The following is an 18,264-nucleotide window of genomic DNA, read 5'->3' as shown; positions in this document are numbered from 1 at the left end:
CCTTTTAAACATTAGGAGGTAAATGAAAGTGCAGGAGGTAAGGTGTTAAAGGGGCTGCCCAGGCTTACAAAAATATGGTCTTAAAACAGCGCCACAGCTTAGTTCCACTACAGTGAATGGATGAATTGTATTACCTCACACAATCTGATGACTATGTGCTGCTGTTTTTGCAAGAAAGTGTCTGTTGTTATTATTTTTCAGCCTGGATAACCAATTTAAACAATAATGTAGACTGGTAGGCTCTATGCCTCACAGTGGTATCCAATGTGTATTGAAACTTTACTATATTTAGAGATCTCTTTTAGAACCTTTAGAGAGCTTTTTTGCCATGTTAAAAACACTTGTAAGTTAAAGTGGTAATAAAAGGTCCTACCAGTTCTGCTTTCTGGTGCTGCACTTTCCCCCTCTGGCAGATAATAATTTCTGAAACGAGATGGGGATAGGTGCATATTGTGGGATATGTTCAATAGCTGCCCAATATTACAGATACTGTGGCAACATCGGGCAGCTATTAGATATTACATGCAATGCCCACAACATACCCCTGCCCCCCTTTCTTGTCTTGTAGGTTATCATTAGAGATGGTCTAAATGAGGAAGTGCAACACCAGAGAGCAGAGCATGTAGAACCTTTTTTTGCTCTCTGGATTAACCCTTTTAATGTTGACTAGCAGGTAAATGCCTTTATGCAGCCTCGGACTGGGCCACCTGGGAGCCGGGTAAACCCCTGGTGGGCCCCTCCCTTTTCCTTCCCAATGGTGGGCCCCTGAACAGAAAGCTTCCTGTTTACTTGCTCAAGGCCTCATTTACATTTCTCCCTCAAGGCTGATTAACATAAGCTGCAGAGTCCTGTCACCTGGTCACTCACTGTCTCTCTGTATGGTGAGTTGTATAGAGCCGGGTAGTGACCATGGTGACAGGCAGCAGTGTGTAAAGTGGAACACGTGTCTCTCTCCTCTCCCGGCCCCTCCCCCACCTCCTCCTTTCAGGCTGCTCTGTCGGGACACAGTGGAGTGGATAATAGAAGTTCCCCATACTTACCAGGCCTCCTTGGGGCCCCCCCTACAAGCTACTACCAAGCCAGACTTGTTTCTGTTGTGACAGCCGCTCGGCCAATCACTAACTGAGGAGATACAGCACTGCAGCTGGTGATTGGCTGTCCCTACCAAGACCAGTCAGTCACAGAAGTAACAGCCAGAGCAAAGGTAAGTATGGGGTATTTTTTATTTTCAGTGTATCTCCAGCAACATTACAAATTCCGTTATCTGCAATAGCCCATATAAATAAAACAGGAAATGTATACAATAGCTGCCAGGTATCAGGAGGTTTCTCACATGTCCCAGCGCTTGCAATAAGGGGCAACAACGGCCCTTCTGCTGACACCCAACTGCCCCCCTCCCCCAAACCCCCCCCCCCCCCCCCGCCGTGTACTGTATATTCTTATATTTAATACCTGGGGGGAGGCTGCCTGCCGCTATAGCACAGCAGCCTCTGCACAGCGAGAGGTGTAGGAGGCTTGTGCTCTTGATCTTTTATAACTCTAGCAACGCTCCTCTCAGACTTCCTTCTGATTTAACTGTGAGTATGTTGCGGTACAATATCTGAGCCCTTGGGGCCCCACTTTTAAGTTTTGCCCAGAGCCACACCTGGCCTAAACTTGGCCTAAAACCGGCCCTGTCTGGTAGTTTACTACAAGAAACCAGTCAGGTTGTTAGGAGTTAATTCAGGACTTTAGGATATCCCATACTGAAATGATGATATAACAATTGTAATGACTAAATGAGATATGCTAGGTGTTAACCATATTGTACACTTAGAAAGATTGTTGGCAGAAAAAGCCCACTTGGTCCATCTAGTCTGCCCTTTTAGGTAATTTCTTTCTTATAATCTTAGGATATATATGTTTATCCCAGCCACCTCAAACAGCCTCATAGACCAACAAATAAAAGTGTTATAAGACTGGTAATAGAGCCATTTTTAGGAACATTTAGTTTTTTTTAAAGGTTTTAACTTTTTAAAAGCCATTAAGTAAAATAAAAGTTACACAAGTTACATATCATTGTAATTTTACCAATTCGAGGAACATAGATAACCTGTCACTTTTACCATAGGACAAACGCTGTAAAAACAAAACTCCCCCAAAATTGTGCAGCATATTTTATGGAAAAATTAAGTTTGTCATTGTAAAGTACAGTTAGTGGCACAAAAAAATAAGGGCTCATGTGGGTCTGTAGGTGGAAAAAAAGAAGGGCTATGGCCTTTCAAACACGAGGAGGAAAAAACAAAAGCGCAAAAGCGAAATTAGCCTGGTCCTGAAGGTGTTAAACAGTTAGTGACACATCACAGGTGTAACAAACTTGCCTTCGCCCATGGCAGCACCACCGTCGCCTGACATATCAGCGCAGCTTCCCCAAGCTGCGAGGGTAGCGGGCATATGGATATGCTGGTCCATTTATCCACATGCTGTGCAGCGTGTGAATGCTGTCAGGAGACTGAGGCACCGGGTCAGTCAAATCTGGTCCCAGTCTTTCAGATCTCCTTGATCTGTTCTCCCTGAGAAGCTCTACATAAGGCTTCAGCTGCTTATGAGAGTTGCCTGTGAATTGGTTTCAAAGCCTCACTAGCATTTATCTACCTGCTGATACCTGTTGTTCTACTGACCTCTTTCTGTACCATGGATTTCCCTTTGTCTCTGTGATTTGGGTTTTGACGTGCTTCTCCTGGACTCTCTGACCTTGGCTTGGTATCTGACTTTGTCTCTGTTTTGTGATTTTGTTCCTGACATGTTCTCCTGGTTTGACCTGGCTAGTCTGACTTTGTTCTGTCCTTTTCCCTATCCCTCACAATATCTTAGGAAGGGACTGCCGCCCAGTTGAGGGCCACTGTTTAGGGTGGTCGTCAAGTAGGCAGTGACAGCTGGGGGGTTTAGTTCCAGGGCTGCACTCACCCTCTACCCCTTGGGACATTACAACAGGGTGACAGCCATTTTACAGCATACCCGCTTCCTCTTGACCTTAACCCCTTCCCCCAATATGACGTCCAGGGACGTCATGAAAAGCAGTGGCAGAATGCATCATGACGTCCCTGGACGTCATGCTTTCCCTGCCTCCCCCCTCTGTCCCTAGGTGAGATCGGGCAGCGGGAGGAGGCTGTGTCACACAGCATCCTCCTGCTGCCACTGCCCGGAGGGGAGCCGCGCTCCCCCCCGGGCAGTTAACCCCATAAACGCCACGGTCAATGCGACCGCAGCGTCTATGGGGAGATTCAGTGTCCCCCGCCGATCGGGCGGCGGGGGGAGGCTGCAGAACGCTGCATCCCCCCACCGCCACTCAGTCTGTGTCCCCCGGCCCCCTCCCCTCGTCCTCCGATACCGGCGGATCGCCGCTACTACCGTTTTAGCGGCGATCCGCCGGTACCGGGCATTACCGGCGCCGCCGATAGTTTTCATCTCCCCCCACCGTGAATCCACGGTGGGGGGAGATGAAAAATGTCCCCTCAGACCCCAGATCAGCCCCCCGATCACCCTCCCCGGGCGGCTATCAGATCCAAGATGGCCGCCCCCATCCCTGCGAACAAACGATGTTTGTTCGCAGGGATGGAAATTAATTAGTGATCAAAGCCCCATGCTCTCCGCCACCGGAGGTAGCGGAGAGCATGGGGCAGTGATCGGGGACCCCCCCGTGTGGTCCCGGAGCAGGCGATCGGCGGTATATACTATATACCGCCGATCGCCTGTTCCCAGTGCTGCCAGCACTTTTTATCCCCTGTCACCATAAATCATTGGTGACAGGGGATAAAAAGTGTCACCGTGCCCCCCCCCAAGTCGCCCCCCACCCCCCCAGTCACCCCCGTCCCCCAGTCACCCCCCCCTTCCCCACATACGTTACCTGATCCACGGAGCTCCGTCCTCCTCGACGTCCAGGCTGATTCTGAAGTGCGCATGCGCTCCAGAATCAGTTATCTCAGAAAATTTAAAGTGACAGAGACCAATTTGGTCTCTGTCACTGAACTATGATTACTGTGATAGAAAATATCACAGTAATCATAGTAATACAGTGATAATTAATGTATAAAGTACAAAAAGTGAAAAACATACAAAAAAATAAAACACACACTTTTTATTATAGTAATAATTGCACTTTACTCCCAGATTACCCCTAGCCCCCCCAAAGTACCCGTAACCACCGCAGGTTGCCCATATCTGCCCCAGATTGCCCGTATCCGCCCCAGATTGCACGTAATCACCGCACATTGCCCATAACCACCGCACGTTGCCACTAACCACCGCACGTTGCCACTAACCACCACACGTTGCCCATAACCACCGCACGCTGCCCATAACCACCGCACGTTGCCACTAACCACCGCACGTTGCCAATAACCACCGCACATTGCCCATAACCACCGCACGTTGCCACTAACCACCGCACGTTGCCCATAATCACCGCACGTTGCCTATAACCACCACACATTGCCTATAACCACCACACATTGCCCATAACCACCGCACGTTGCCCATAACCACCGAACATTGCCTATAACCACCGCACGTTGCCCATAACCACCGCACGTTGCCCATAACCACCGCACGTTGCCCATAACCACCGCACGTTGCCCATAACCACCGCACGTTGCCTATAACCACCACACGTTGCCCATAACCACCGCACGTTGCCTATAACCACCGCACGTTGCCTATAACCACCACACGTTGCCTGTAACCACCCCAAATTGCCAGTGAGCCCCTCCAGATGGTCCGTAATCAGCCCCGATTGCCCGTAACCCCCCCCATATTGCACATAACCACTGCACGTTGCCTCTAACTCACACACGTTGCCAGTGACCCCCTCCAGATTGCCGTAACCACCCAAAATTACATGTACCCACCCCTGATTACCTATAAGCACTTCAGTTTATCCGTAACCACCCCAGATTGTCTGTAACCCCCCCCGGTTGCCCGTAACCACCACAGATTGTCTGTAACCCCCCCAGGTTGCCCGTAACCACCACAGATTGTCTGTAACCCCCCCAGGTTGCCCGTAACCACCACAGATTGTCTGTAACCACCCCAGGTTGCCCGTAACCACCACAGATTGTCTGTAACCACCCCAGGTTGCCCCTAATCACATGTAATTCCCACCAGATTGCCTCTAACCACCGCACGTTGCCTCTAACTCACACACGTTGCCAGTGACCCCCTCCAGATTGCCGTAACCACCCAAAATTACATGTACCCACCCCTGATTACCTATAAGCACTTCCGTTTATCCGTAACCACCCCAGATTGTCTGTAACCACCCCATGTTACCCGTAACCACCGCAGATTGTCTGTAACCACCCCATGTTGCCCCTAATCACATGTAATTCCCCCCAGATTGCCTCTAACCACCGCACGTTGCCTCTGACCGCCGCACGTTGCCCCCGACCACCGCACGTTGCCCCCGACCACCGCACGTTGCCCCCGACCACCGCACGTTGCCCCCGACCACCGCACGTTGCCCCCGACCACCGCACGTTGCCTCCGACCACCGCACGTTACAGGTTCCCATCCCAGATTACCTATAAGCACTTCAGTTTATCCGTAACCACCCCACGTTGCCCGTTACCACCCCACGTTGCCCGTTACCACCGCAGGTTGCCCGTAACCACCCCAGATTATCCGTGACAACCCCACGTTGCCCGTTACCACCCCACGTTGCCCGTTACCACCGCAGGTTGCCCGTAACCACCCCTGGTTGCCCGTAACCACCCCACATTACCTGTAATCTCATTTTTTTATTGTATTTTAGTAACTGCGCTATTCTAATAACCATTACTAGCTGCGGTTTTGCTCCAGCAAATTGGCGCTCCCTTCCTTCTGAGCCCTGCTGTGTGCCCATACAGTGGTTTATGCCCACATATGGGGTACCGTTGTACTCAGGAGAACCTGCGTTACAGATTTTGGGGTACATTTTTTCTCCCATTCCTCGTGAAATTGAGAAATTTTAAACTAAACGAACATATATTGGAAAAATTCGAGTTTTTCATTTTTACTGTCTTATTTTGAATACTTTCCTCTAATACCTGTGGGGTCAAACCACTCACTGCACCCCAAGATGAATTCTTTGAGGGGTGTACTTTCCTAAATGGGGTGACTTTTGGGGGGTTCTCTTCTGCTGACACTACAGGGGCACTGCAAACGCACCTGGCGCTCAGAAACTTCTTCGGAAAAATCTGCACTGAAAATGCTAATTGGCGCTCCTTCCCTTCTGAGCCTGGCTGGGTGCCCATACAGTGGTTTATGCCCACATATGGGGTACCGTTCTACTCAGGGGAACCTGCGTTACAGATTTGGGCATGCAGCTTCTCTCCTGTTACTCGTAAAATTGAGAAATTTCAAACTAAACAAACATATTATTGGAAAAATGCAAGTTTTTCAATTTTACTGTCTTATGTTGAATACTTTCCTCTAATACCTGTGGGGTCAAAATGGTCACCACACCGCAAGATGAATTCTTTGAGGGGTGCACTTTCCAAAATGGGGTGACTTTTAGGGGGGTTCTCTTCTGCGGACACTACAGGGTCTCTGCAAACGCACCTGGCGCTCAGAAACTTCTTCAGCAAAATCTGAACTGAAAATGCTAATTGGCGCTCCCTTCCTTCTGAGCCCTCCTGTGTGCCCATACAGTGGTTTATGCCCCCATATCGGGTACCGTTGTACTCAGGAGAACCTGCGTTACAAATTTTGGGGTGCGGATTCTCTCATGTTCCTTGTGAAATTGAGAAATTTTAAACTAAACGAACATATTATTGGAAAAATTCGAGTTTTTCATTTTTACTGTCTAATTTTAAATACTTTGCTCTAATACCTGTGGGGTCAAAATGGTCACCACACCCCAAGATGAATTCTTTGAGGGGTGTACTTTCCAAAATGGGGTGACTTTTGGGGGGGTTCTTTTCTACGGACACTACAGGGGCGCTGCAAACGCACCTGGCGCTCAGAAACTTCTTCAGCAAAATCTGCACTGAAAATGCTAATTGGCGCTCCTTCCCTTCTGAGCCCTCCTGTGTGCCCATACAGTGGTTTATGCCCACATATGGGGTACCGTTGTATTCAGGAGAACCTGCGTTACAATTTTTGGGGTACTTTTTTTCTCTTTTTCCTTGTGAAATTGAGAAATTTCAAACTAAACGAACATATTATTGGAAAAATTCGTGTTTTTCATTTTTACTGTCTAATTTTGAATACTTTCCTCTAATGCATGTGGGGTCAAAATGCTCATCCTACCCCAAGATGAATTCTTTGAGGGGTGTACTTTCGAAAATGGAGTGACTTTTGGGGGGATTCTATTCTGCTGACACTACAGGGGCACTGCAAACGCACCTGGCGCTCAAACTTTTTAAAAAAGCTAATTGGCGCTCCTTCCCTACTGAGCCCGGCTGTGTGCCCATACAGTGGTTTACGCCCACATATGGGGTACCGTTGTACTCAAGAGAACCTGCGTTACAAATTTTGGGGTGCAGATTCTCTCATGTTCCTTTTGGAAAGGAGAAACTTTAATCTAAACATATATATTATTGGAAAATTAAAATTTTCGATTTTTTTTAAGGCCTAATTGTGAATACTTTCCTCCAGCCCCTGTAGGGTTAAAATGCTCATTATACCCCTAGATTAATTCTTTAAGGTGTCTAGTTTACAAAATGGGGTCACTTATGGGGGTTTCCAGTATACAAGCCTCCTAAACCCACTTAAAAAAAGGACTGGTCCCTAAAAAAATCAGTTTTGGAAATTTTATGAAAATGTGATAATTTGCTAATAGATTTCTAAGCCCCATAACAGCCTAAAAAAGTAAAATATGTTTCCCAAATTATGCCAGAATAAAGAGGACATATTGGTAATGTGATTTAGTAACTAATTTATGTGCTATGACTTCCTTTTTTAGAAGCAGAGAATTTCATAAGTTCATAAAATGCAAAATTTTCAAATTTTTCATGATATTTTGATGTTTTTCACAAAAAACACACAAAGTAATGACCAAATTTTGCCACTAATATAAAGTGCCATATGTGACGAAAAAACAATCTCAGAATCGCTAGCATACGTTAAAGCATCACTGAGCTATAAGCGCATAAAGTGAGACAGGTCAGATTTTGAAAAATGAGCCTGGTCATTAAGGCCAAAACAGGCTGCGGAGGCAAGGGGTTAAAGGGGTACTCTGGCACTGATAAAAAAAACAATCAATCAAACATAGTTTTTCCACTTACCATCCCTCCAGAGTCTGTCTCCGTTTGAATTTCCCGCTGTTTGCAGGTCCCTGAGGCTCAAGTTAGTGGCTTCATTTTTTCTTTACTTCCTGGTTTGGACTTTCCCATGATGCACTTTGTCTCCTGAGATGTCTAACTGACTCTGTAGAACTGTTAGATGGCTTACAGCTTGTTCAGCCAATCAGAGCTGAGCAACCTGAGTCATCTGACAAAGGGAGGCTGGCTTAACAAGGCTTAGACCCGCCTCCCTCTTGATGATGTCATTATCACAAAATGGCTTCCAGGGGTCAACAGTCATTAGGTAAGAATGAGTATACTTCACTTCCTGGTGGGCGTTGAGGGGGGAAAAGATAGGGAAGGGGGGCAGGTAGGTGGTTAAAGCATTTTACAAAGTTATATAACTTTGTAATGTGTTTCAATTACTGGGAAAAAGCTTTTTGCTGGAGTACCCCTTTAAGGGCCAGGAAGAAGCAGGTGTGTCACAGAATGGCCATGGCCTTGTGCTGTGGCCATGTCTGTACAATAAACAGATTTGATCATGATGTGTGTCATGCAATGATGTTAATAAACAGATCAGCCTCCTTAGGGGGGCAATGAAAAAGTCTAAAATATTTGAAAATGGGAGGAGTTTAACTTATAGAACACATAAAAAATTCTTTTGTGTCCCTTGCTAGTAAAGACTTACTATTATAAATTATGAGAGTCTTATACATCTCATTTGTGTATCTAAGATGCATTGTATACCAGTTTGTATAAATGAATGTTTTCTCAGTTATTTAGTGATTGCCCGGTGGTTAATCATAGTCCAGTTGGCATTTTTTCCATGTGAAGAAAGTGTATCATCTGGGCTATTTCTATACAGGAAGGGCTGTATAGTCAATGATTCATAGTTTTCATGTTTCCCACATATCTTTAAACTGACAGAACAGAAGTGGTGTGAAATGCCACAGCTTGGTGCTGCTGTAGCATCTTGAAGTTGTCATCCATTTGTTCATGTGTTTATTCTCTGAATTTACAGCAAACAGGGTTGTGAATGTATTTAAAGCGTCCCACATGAGGTTTACTGTAAGCATTAGGCAGTGATTAAAGGATCTGACTGCATTCGGGTGCTCCTATGCAGTGGTGTCACACGTGGTAGCATTTAGAAGCCCCTTCACAGCTGAAGTGTTTCAAACACTAATGAATGAAATGTTGCTCATGTAACACAGACAAACTTTAAGGCATACTTTGCTGAATGGTGCACTGTAGTGGCCTGGGAAAGGAAGAAGGTTATAAATTCTGTCAGTTAGCCACCCAGACAAAGGGAAGCCATGTGGAAAATTAAATCTATTAAAGTATGAGGACTTTTATAATCTGGTTCAGCTAGTAGTTCTTGAAGATTTTAACTTTATTGTTGCTCCTTGCACATTTTGTGTTTACGAGACCTAGTTGCTTCTCATTTAAACTCTGAGAACCTTAGTAAATTTAGATCAATTGACATATTCAGGTTTGTTTGTTTTTTTACCTGAAGTAAGGGCCCTATTACACTCATTATATAGTTCGAATTTAAGCGATAATCTTTGGGCGTGTATGCAGGCAACGGTCAAACCACTAATGAAAATTTGTTCATATGTCATTGATCACATCTTGTGCTGGTTATAAAATGATTGTTTACCATTCACTAATCATTCGCTAATCTTTTGGAGTATGTACACATCGTTTTTGTTCGTAATTACCATTGCGGGCGATAATCGTCCCGTGTAATAGAAGGCAACGATCAGCCGACATGAACAATCTGCTGCCGTCGCTCCGTGGAATAGGAGCGGTGGCAGCAGACAGCTGCTATATGCTATGGGCAGCCTGCACCCGGGCAGACTTCCCCCCTGGACTTACCCGCTTACTGCCACCGTGTGTAATAGTGACAGCAGTGAGCAGGGAACGAGGAGCAAACGAACGCTAACAGCACTCGTTTGCTCCTTCAGTCGCCCCGTGGAATACAGCTTTAAATCTATCTTTGTTTTACACATGTATTTGTGTTTATGTACATATGCAGGAACATAAGGCCAATAGGGTTATTGTAGAGTCTTTATGTTGGTTTACATTTAAAAAATGGTTATCCCGCATATTGTCTCACTGTGGAGCCAGCTGCAGAAAGAAAAAGATAGATTATAAATGTATGTGTAACTGTAGAGTGAGGAAAGAGAGTAAAAGAAATGCAAAGATATCGGAAAAGGATATAGTAGATACCTTTGTTTCAGTCTTGACGGTAGATCTGTTTTTTATGCCAGCCTTGCATATGCTACATTTCCTCTCTTGTTTCCTGTTTGGTGTCCAGAACAAGTATTCATTGTTACATAGCTGACAGATCTATGGAGATTAAAACAGTTATCACCATATAGTTTTATTGTCAACAAGAACAGCCCACTCAGTTTTATCTGGGGTTTTTTTTTGTTTTTTTTCAGTTTGCCTTGAGACTTCAGATTGTAGCTGACTGTATTTTTTATTTCTTTTTTTTCTTCTGTAACATTCTGTCTCAACAGTTTTTTAGAAATATTTATTATTTTTGTATACAGATCATAATTAATAATTCAAAAAAAATCTTCATTGTGATCTATCAACCATATATAACATACCAAAAAAAAAAGAATTTACTCCCCCCCCACACACACACACCCAAACAGAAGTTATGCTTCCATCCTGGCTTCTGAACCCAAACCAACATACAGCTCTTTTGTGTGGTAGAGGTAGATTAACCTTGTGTGGTTAATCCTGCTCGGACGCCTTACTGTAACTTACAAAATTTTTAAACTCTTTATACACCACCCTTCCTTAACCCTTTCACGACCTGAGGTCATTTATTCCTCAATGCCCAGGTTGTTTTAGGACATCAGCTTATGGGATCATAATGATCCCATAGGCTGGTCTGCCCCCTCTCCTCTGTCCCCTGCCGCTGTCACAATCTTGTAACAGCGGCAGGGAAGAGAGGGGAGGGCGCAGACCTCATGGGCGCGCGCTTCACATGCCCAGCCTTCCCTTCCCCCCACCGGCCTCCCTAGCCAGGAAACCGGAAGCCTGAGGCTTCCGGTTTCCATGGCTACCATCGGGGCTCTGCAATCACTTCACAGAGCCCCGATGGACAGCAGACAGAGAATTCTTCCTCTGTAGAGGGAGTATTCTCTGTCTGAAGCCCTATAGATGCTGCGGTCGTGCTGACCGTAGTATCTATAGGGTTAACACTCAGCACCGGAGCGTGGCTCCGGTGATGAGAGTTGCGGCGCATTCCTGGCTATCACTGATAGCCGGGACCTGCCCCGGATAACACAGGCGCAGCTCTTGTGCCTGTGTCATCTTGAATTGTAAATTAACATCGCTGCAGCATCAGGCATAGGCTGCAGCGATGTTAATTTACAGTGCGGCGGCGGGAGAGGGTTAAATACCAAACTTAAAGTTAACTAAATTAACACTACTGAAATTAAAAATCATTTAAACAGGCTGCGGCGCAGCCCCATCCCCACAACCAGAGGAGCACAGACCGAGCAAGACAGGACCAGGACAAACCCATCGCCACAAATATCATATTAAAACAAGTTATTACAACTATCAACTTAGCCTCTTCATGAGCAAAATATCCAGATCAATCACCCATTCTCCCCCTTTGCCAGACATACCCCATTTAGGACATCTCCAGCAGGAGACAAGCTAGTACTCACTCATATCAGTAACCAAGGCTCCGCCTCACCAGCGCCTATGGTCACCATCCTATCCAAAAAACATCCACTGCCCATATATCATGGACTGTCAGATGCTTACAGGCGGACAGGTTGACATACAACCCTTTGTCTCATTAGGCTTTTATCAACTTCATGACACTCAAAAAAACAAAAAATACCCAGTTAACCGACCCTGTCCCGGCCAGCCATTAAACCATGTGTTGATCTTAATTTATAAATATATATAGCACTGTTGGTTCGCCTCACCCGTCCAGCCCACCTCCCCATCCCCCGGCCCAGCAGGGACACGACCCCGTCGCCACCCCATTCAAATCATCACTCGTCCCTTATAAATACAACACTATAGGCGCCCTGAAAGTACCTCACAAGTTACAATTTTTCTTATTTTTTACTTAACCTGCCAGAATTTATTCACTAAGATAGTTATGACGTTATACTTCTTCCATAACCTCTCAAACCCACCCCCCTCCCACCCCTCTTAGCTGGCGCGGGGGGGGGGGGTCTTAATTAAAATGATCACATTAATATTTCTCCCAATGAGCAACAAGTTCTTTTAACTTCACATTCTTATTTTTCTTTACATAGATATTATGCCAGAGTTCATTCCTTAACATTGTAGAGCCTAACTCTCTCCATTCCCTAACCGTTGGAGCTTTGGGTGAAATCCAGTTCCGCAGTATGATCACCCAAGCTGCTAAAAATACTTTATAGATCAGCAAGGGTGATCAAAAATATAAGTTACTTTGCTAAAAATAGCACATTTCTACCTCTTTACATATATGTATGTGGTACACATCTGACTATACCAACTTTGAGTTCACCTCCTGTATCAATTTCATTTGATTTATATCATGCTCAGTTCTCAGTTCAAAAGGAAACAAACAGCAGGTTTGCACATATAAACCTGCTGTAAGTGTCCTATTAGATGTCCTATTATTATAATGATATACGATCGCAAACAAGATTATTGTTAACCTGAAATCGTTCACCATATTACATAGAACAATAGTTACAACAATCTTACTACCATCGCTTACTCCATCTAATACCAGCAAAATAAGGAACAATGTAAAATTACACTTAACGATTAGTGAACAAATGCGGAATTACAGCAAATGAATGTGGAATTACAGCGAACAATTAACAGTGATTTTAGGGTCAGTCTAGATCAACGACACATAAGTGATTTTTCGATTGTTGCCTGCAATTACACAGAATAATTATCGTTTAAATTAGATAATTTGCACGATAATCGTCGCGGAATTAGGGCCCTTATGGAGCTTTAGTATTATGGTGCTTTTACAGTAGCTCTAGCCAGGGACCATACCGCCAGTGTTAGGGCCCTATTACACACACTGATTTATTTAACAGATAAATCTGTGTCTGTAATAGGGCTTAGGGTGTCTTTACACAGACAGATTTTTGAAGCCAAAGCCAGGAATGGATTTGAAAAGAGGGAAAATATTAGACAAAGTGATTTTTAACAATTTAATGAAAAATGATTGCAAACGAGATTGTTTATTGTTAACCTGAAATCGTTCACCATATTACACAGAACAATAATCGTTAGTTCTGATCGATACATTGATTCTTACTATGATAGTTTACTCCATCTGATCCCAGCAAAAGAAGGAACAATTTGGAATTACACTTAACAATTAGTGAATGAATGCGAAATTACAGAGAGCAAATGTGGAATTACAGTGAACAATTAGCGAACGATTTACATTGATTTTAGGGTTAAAGCCCCTATTACATGGGGAAATCAAAGGGAGCAAGCAAGCACCGACTTGTCAGTTCAGCGCTTGCTTGCTCCTCGTTCCCCACTTGCTGCCGGTGCTATTACACATGCTGACAGCGAGTGGGTAAGTGGGAGGGGGGGGGGAGCACGGGGAGCTGTGGGGGGGGGGCTACCTGGATGATCTTTAGATCATCTGGGGAGCACATAAGAGATAGTAGCGGTCAGCCACACGGAGCTGTGGCAGCAGATTGTTGTCTTTCAATCAGCCAACATCATGCAAGTCGGCTAATCTTTGCCTTTTATTACACAAAGTGATTATCAGCAGTAATAGCCGATAATTGCCCAAATACAGCTGCTGATCGCTTCTTATAATAGGGCCGTAAATCAACGAATAACAACATATTAACAATTTTTTTATCCTTGCCTGCAATTACTCAGAATGGTTACAATTAGTGGCACAAAAATACACAAGGAAGAAAAAAACGAAAGCGCAAAAACAAATTTGCCTGGTCCTAAAGGGGCTAAGCATAATCTCAAGAGGAGGTCAGTGTGCCTAACAATATGTATTCATGAGAACATATTTCCTTTCAAGTCTTTAACAGCCAATACCCCAAACAAAATAAGAGGATGCAGTGGAGTGTATAGGTCCATATATATTTGTTGGCCGCAGTTGTAGGAGGAAACAACTGCTACGTGGCCTCCTATTTTTTCCTCCTCCCTCACCACGTTGAGCAGTTCATCAAGGCCATGTAGTTGAGCCATTGAAGGTGTTTGTCACTTGTCACTAGTGTTTTTCATTTCAGTGATATGTAGACAAAGTCATTTTTAATCAGGCTACTTTTTCTTACAGGCAGAAACAGAAGAGGCCTCCTCACATGAATCTGAAGAGGACTAGACCGCAACCGACATGAATTTCTACCTCAAAAAGCAGTTGGGTTTCTTGGATTCAGATTTAGTCCCTTCGGTTTATCTGGATCTCAGAAATGAAAATGCTGCCTTGACCACTTAATTTGTACTATCACCATCTCTCCACCTCTTGCCTATGGGCAGGGAACAAAGTCACGCAACCTCTTTAGGAACTTTCAGTCCATTACTTTCTTTGTAATCATTTTACTGTCCCAGTTTTAGTGCTGAGAAGAAAAACTGCTGTAAAACAGGGATACAGATAAATGGTAATGTTTTGTTTGTGACCTACTAATTAGTGATATGTGGGACAGACATTCTTGTATCAGTTTTCATTTTTGCCACTCACTGCACTGCATAAACATGACTATTTTTGTAACATATACTATGTTAAATGGGCATTGAACTGGGGAACTTTGTGGATAATCCTGTGTAGACCACACCATTAACAATCAAATTATTATAATAAACTCCCCATACAACACCAAAGATTGGGGATACTGTCCCCAGAACCTACATTTGTCTCACAGCAAGATTGCTGCTTCATGTTCATGACAGTTAAAAACCTATTACCAGATTATACTGTTATAATTTTTTTTATCTTTAAAACTAATTTACATATTTTCTTTTAAGGTACCTTGAATCTTCATAAATCTTGCCATTTTGAGTAGAGTGCTAGAAAAAAACATAATATATGTTTGATATGGTTTTCTCATAAAAGGTATCCAGTGTGGAAAAGGAAAAGGGGCAAAGAACAATAAAAAAAGAAATACTCAACAAGTATCATTGCATTGCATATATTAGGATATATTCACACAGCATGTGTTTCACAATGTGTCACAATCTGCATGTAGTATTCTTCCATTTTTTTTCAATGTGAATCCAGTTCATATTGCACTGGTTTGTCCCACTTCTTGATTTAAAACCTGAGGCGGGTAGCTACACGCATATTAACCTTATTAAATAGTGCTAGTCATATGTAAAATAGGCTTTTACAGTCACATAAATGCCTTCCCTCTCTTTTCCAGTCATGCTGGCCTCGCCCCTGTGCCTCCCACACTGGATTGAGTGAAATCCCTGGGTATGTCACGTTTGCATGTCCGTTCATGCTACCAACTCAGGCTTGAGGCATCTTGTGTATATGCAATAAGGAGATAAAGCTTCATCTACGCAGCGATCAGGGACATCACTTAAAGGGGTAGTGCACCCAAAAAATTTTTCTTTCAAATCAACTGCTGCCATGAAGTGCCAGAGATTTGTAATTTACTTCTATTAAAAAATCTCAAGCCTTCCAGTACTTATCAGCTGCTGTATGCCCAGCAGGAAGTGGTATTATTTCCAGTCTGGAGAGCAGAAGAGGTTTTCTAGTTGGATTTGCTCCTTCTCTGGACAGTTCCTGATATGGACAGAGGAGGCAACAGAGAGCACTGTGTCAGACAGGAAAGAAAACACGACTTCCTGCTGGACACACAGCAGCTGATAAGTACTGGAAGGCTTGAGATTTTTTAATAGAAGTAAATTACAAATCTCTGGCACTTCATGGCAGCAGTTGATTTGAAAGAAAAAAATTTTGGGTGCACTACCCCTTTAAGCCAATTGTGCAATTCACGTTCCAAACGGCTGATACTGTTGGATAGCTGTTAGGGCAAGGTAACACATAGTAGCTGTCATATATCTGTCTGTGCTTCCATAATGTAGTAAAATGCTTTTATTCTATAGTACAAAGGTTCAAAGAGGCTTTCCTGAGCTCCTGAAGTGCAACAACCTGAAACACCTCCTTACTCCCTTCTCCCATACCCGACCCTGCTTGGGACTCCAGTCTGCAGCAGATCAGGAGCTTGGAAAAGACCTTTTGTTCTAGAGAATAAAAGCATCTTTCTGGAAGCACAGCTGGATATATGAAAGATACAGTGTGTCTACTTGAACTAATAGCTAGCTAACAGTGTCATTTTGAAACCTAGATTCTTTTTAGTGGTTTCTAAAAAATGAAAGCAGAAAAGATTAGTCACACATGAAAACCTTTTGTATAGAGAAACAACTAAACTTTTTTTTGTTTTATACATGACCCTATTATCTAGAGCTTTTGTAAAAACTCCATGTACATTAATGCTTTCTGCTTGTACAGAGGGTGCTTTTTGTTAGTAATATTTTGAAGTAATAGCAACAATCTAATGCTTATTTATAAGAGAAAAACTTAAATGTCTCCTTAAGTTAAAATGGCACACCTACGTGAAGAGTAATATGGTCCATTTCTATCACATATGACCTTGTAGATGCACCAGGGCACATCTGAAAACATACAAGATTCTTGCATATAACTAATCAGTCATGACATTACAGTTACCCACCTAAGGGTGCATTCACATGTAATTACTTTCCATGCACAGACAATGTGCTAAAGACCAGAATTTGGAACTTCCTGCATTGCGCTCTGAAACAGTTTGAATCTTTGTGCTACTGTACTGACACAGCTGCAAGGCTGTTTCAACACAGTAGTGAGAAAATTCAAACAGCTTTGGAGCTCCATACAGGAAGTTCCGAGCATCACACTGTCCCCGCTTGCTTGTCTTCTCTCTATAGTGCTCGTGGTGTCATGTTAAGCTATACACAGCCATCCACATGATGTAAAGAAAAAGTAAATCAGACCAGGCCATCTTCTTCCATTGTTCCATGATCCTGTTCTGATGCTCATGTGTTCATGGCTGTCACATTTCAGCAGTAGACAGCGGTTTCTTAGATTCAGAAAATACAGTGCAACCCGTTTTGGAGAGCCTCTGACCTTGTTATCTAGCCAGCACAATTTGGTCTTTGTTAAAAGAGTTATCCAGGGTTAGAAGAAACACAGCTACTTCCTTGCAAAAGCAGCACCACAGGTTGTGTGTGGCTCACCTAAATAGAACAGAGCTGCAAAACAACACCCAAACTGAGGGTAAGTGTTTTTTTAAGAAAGTGGCCATTTTTTTGAAAGCCTGGATAACCTCTTTAAAATGTACCTCCAGTTATGGCCCACCATAAATAAATACTATGGGGGAGATTTATCAGACATAGTGTAAAGTAGATCTGGCTCTGTTGCCCCGAGAAACCAACCAGATTCCACTTTTTTTTCCTCACAGATTCTTTAAAAAATGAAAGGTGGAATCTGACTGGTTGGTAGGGGCAACTTAGACAATTCTACTTTATACGAATTTGATAAATCTCCCCCTTTAAGTGAAAGTAGGAATATTTCTATTAAGTCTTTTTAACAAAAGAAAACATTTTCCTGCTTCGATCCTTACAATCTACTAACTTAATTGATTAATAGAATTTGTAGAGCAGAGGAGTTGGATTTTTAGCTTTTCTGAGAGATTGTTACTGCTCCCCATAGCAATCGGTAGAGAGTAAAGGGGGTGGGGAAGAAGCAAGAAGAACTGAAACAGAGACAAACGTGCACAGTTGCAGTTTTTAGTGTTTTACTCAGTTCTGAATTCCCTGCACCTCGGATACTTACTGCTGCATTTCGCCCTCCATCCTACTGCTGTTTTTGTGTACATATGACAGACCACATACTTACACATCACAGAACTGTAGGAATTAATGTGATCCAACATAGGCCTAGGATACAAAATAGTCAAAATATCTGTTACTGAGACATATCATTACTAAAACTTCACTTTTAATTATTTGCTGT

General features: G+C 43.6%; 1 protein-coding gene across 2 annotated transcripts in view; it reads left to right on the top strand.

Moving 5' to 3' along the window:
* Positions 1-15,785, top strand: part of HMGA2 (high mobility group AT-hook 2) — a 162,526-nt gene extending 146,741 nt beyond the window's left edge. For both annotated transcript variants that reach the window (XM_069955833.1, XM_069955834.1), the window contains exon 5: positions 14,545-15,785. In XM_069955833.1, the coding sequence (XP_069811934.1) occupies positions 14,545-14,589 (45 nt within the window). In that variant the 3' untranslated portion in view covers positions 14,590-15,785. The remainder of the gene's footprint in view (positions 1-14,544) is intronic.
* Positions 15,786-18,264: the final 2,479 nt, after the last annotated feature.

This window comes from Dendropsophus ebraccatus, chromosome 1 (assembly GCF_027789765.1).
Source record: "Dendropsophus ebraccatus isolate aDenEbr1 chromosome 1, aDenEbr1.pat, whole genome shotgun sequence".
Taxonomy (NCBI): domain Eukaryota; kingdom Metazoa; phylum Chordata; class Amphibia; order Anura; family Hylidae; genus Dendropsophus; species Dendropsophus ebraccatus.
The sequence above is the reverse complement of the archived record's forward strand: the minus strand, read 5'-3'. Positions and strand labels throughout refer to the sequence as shown.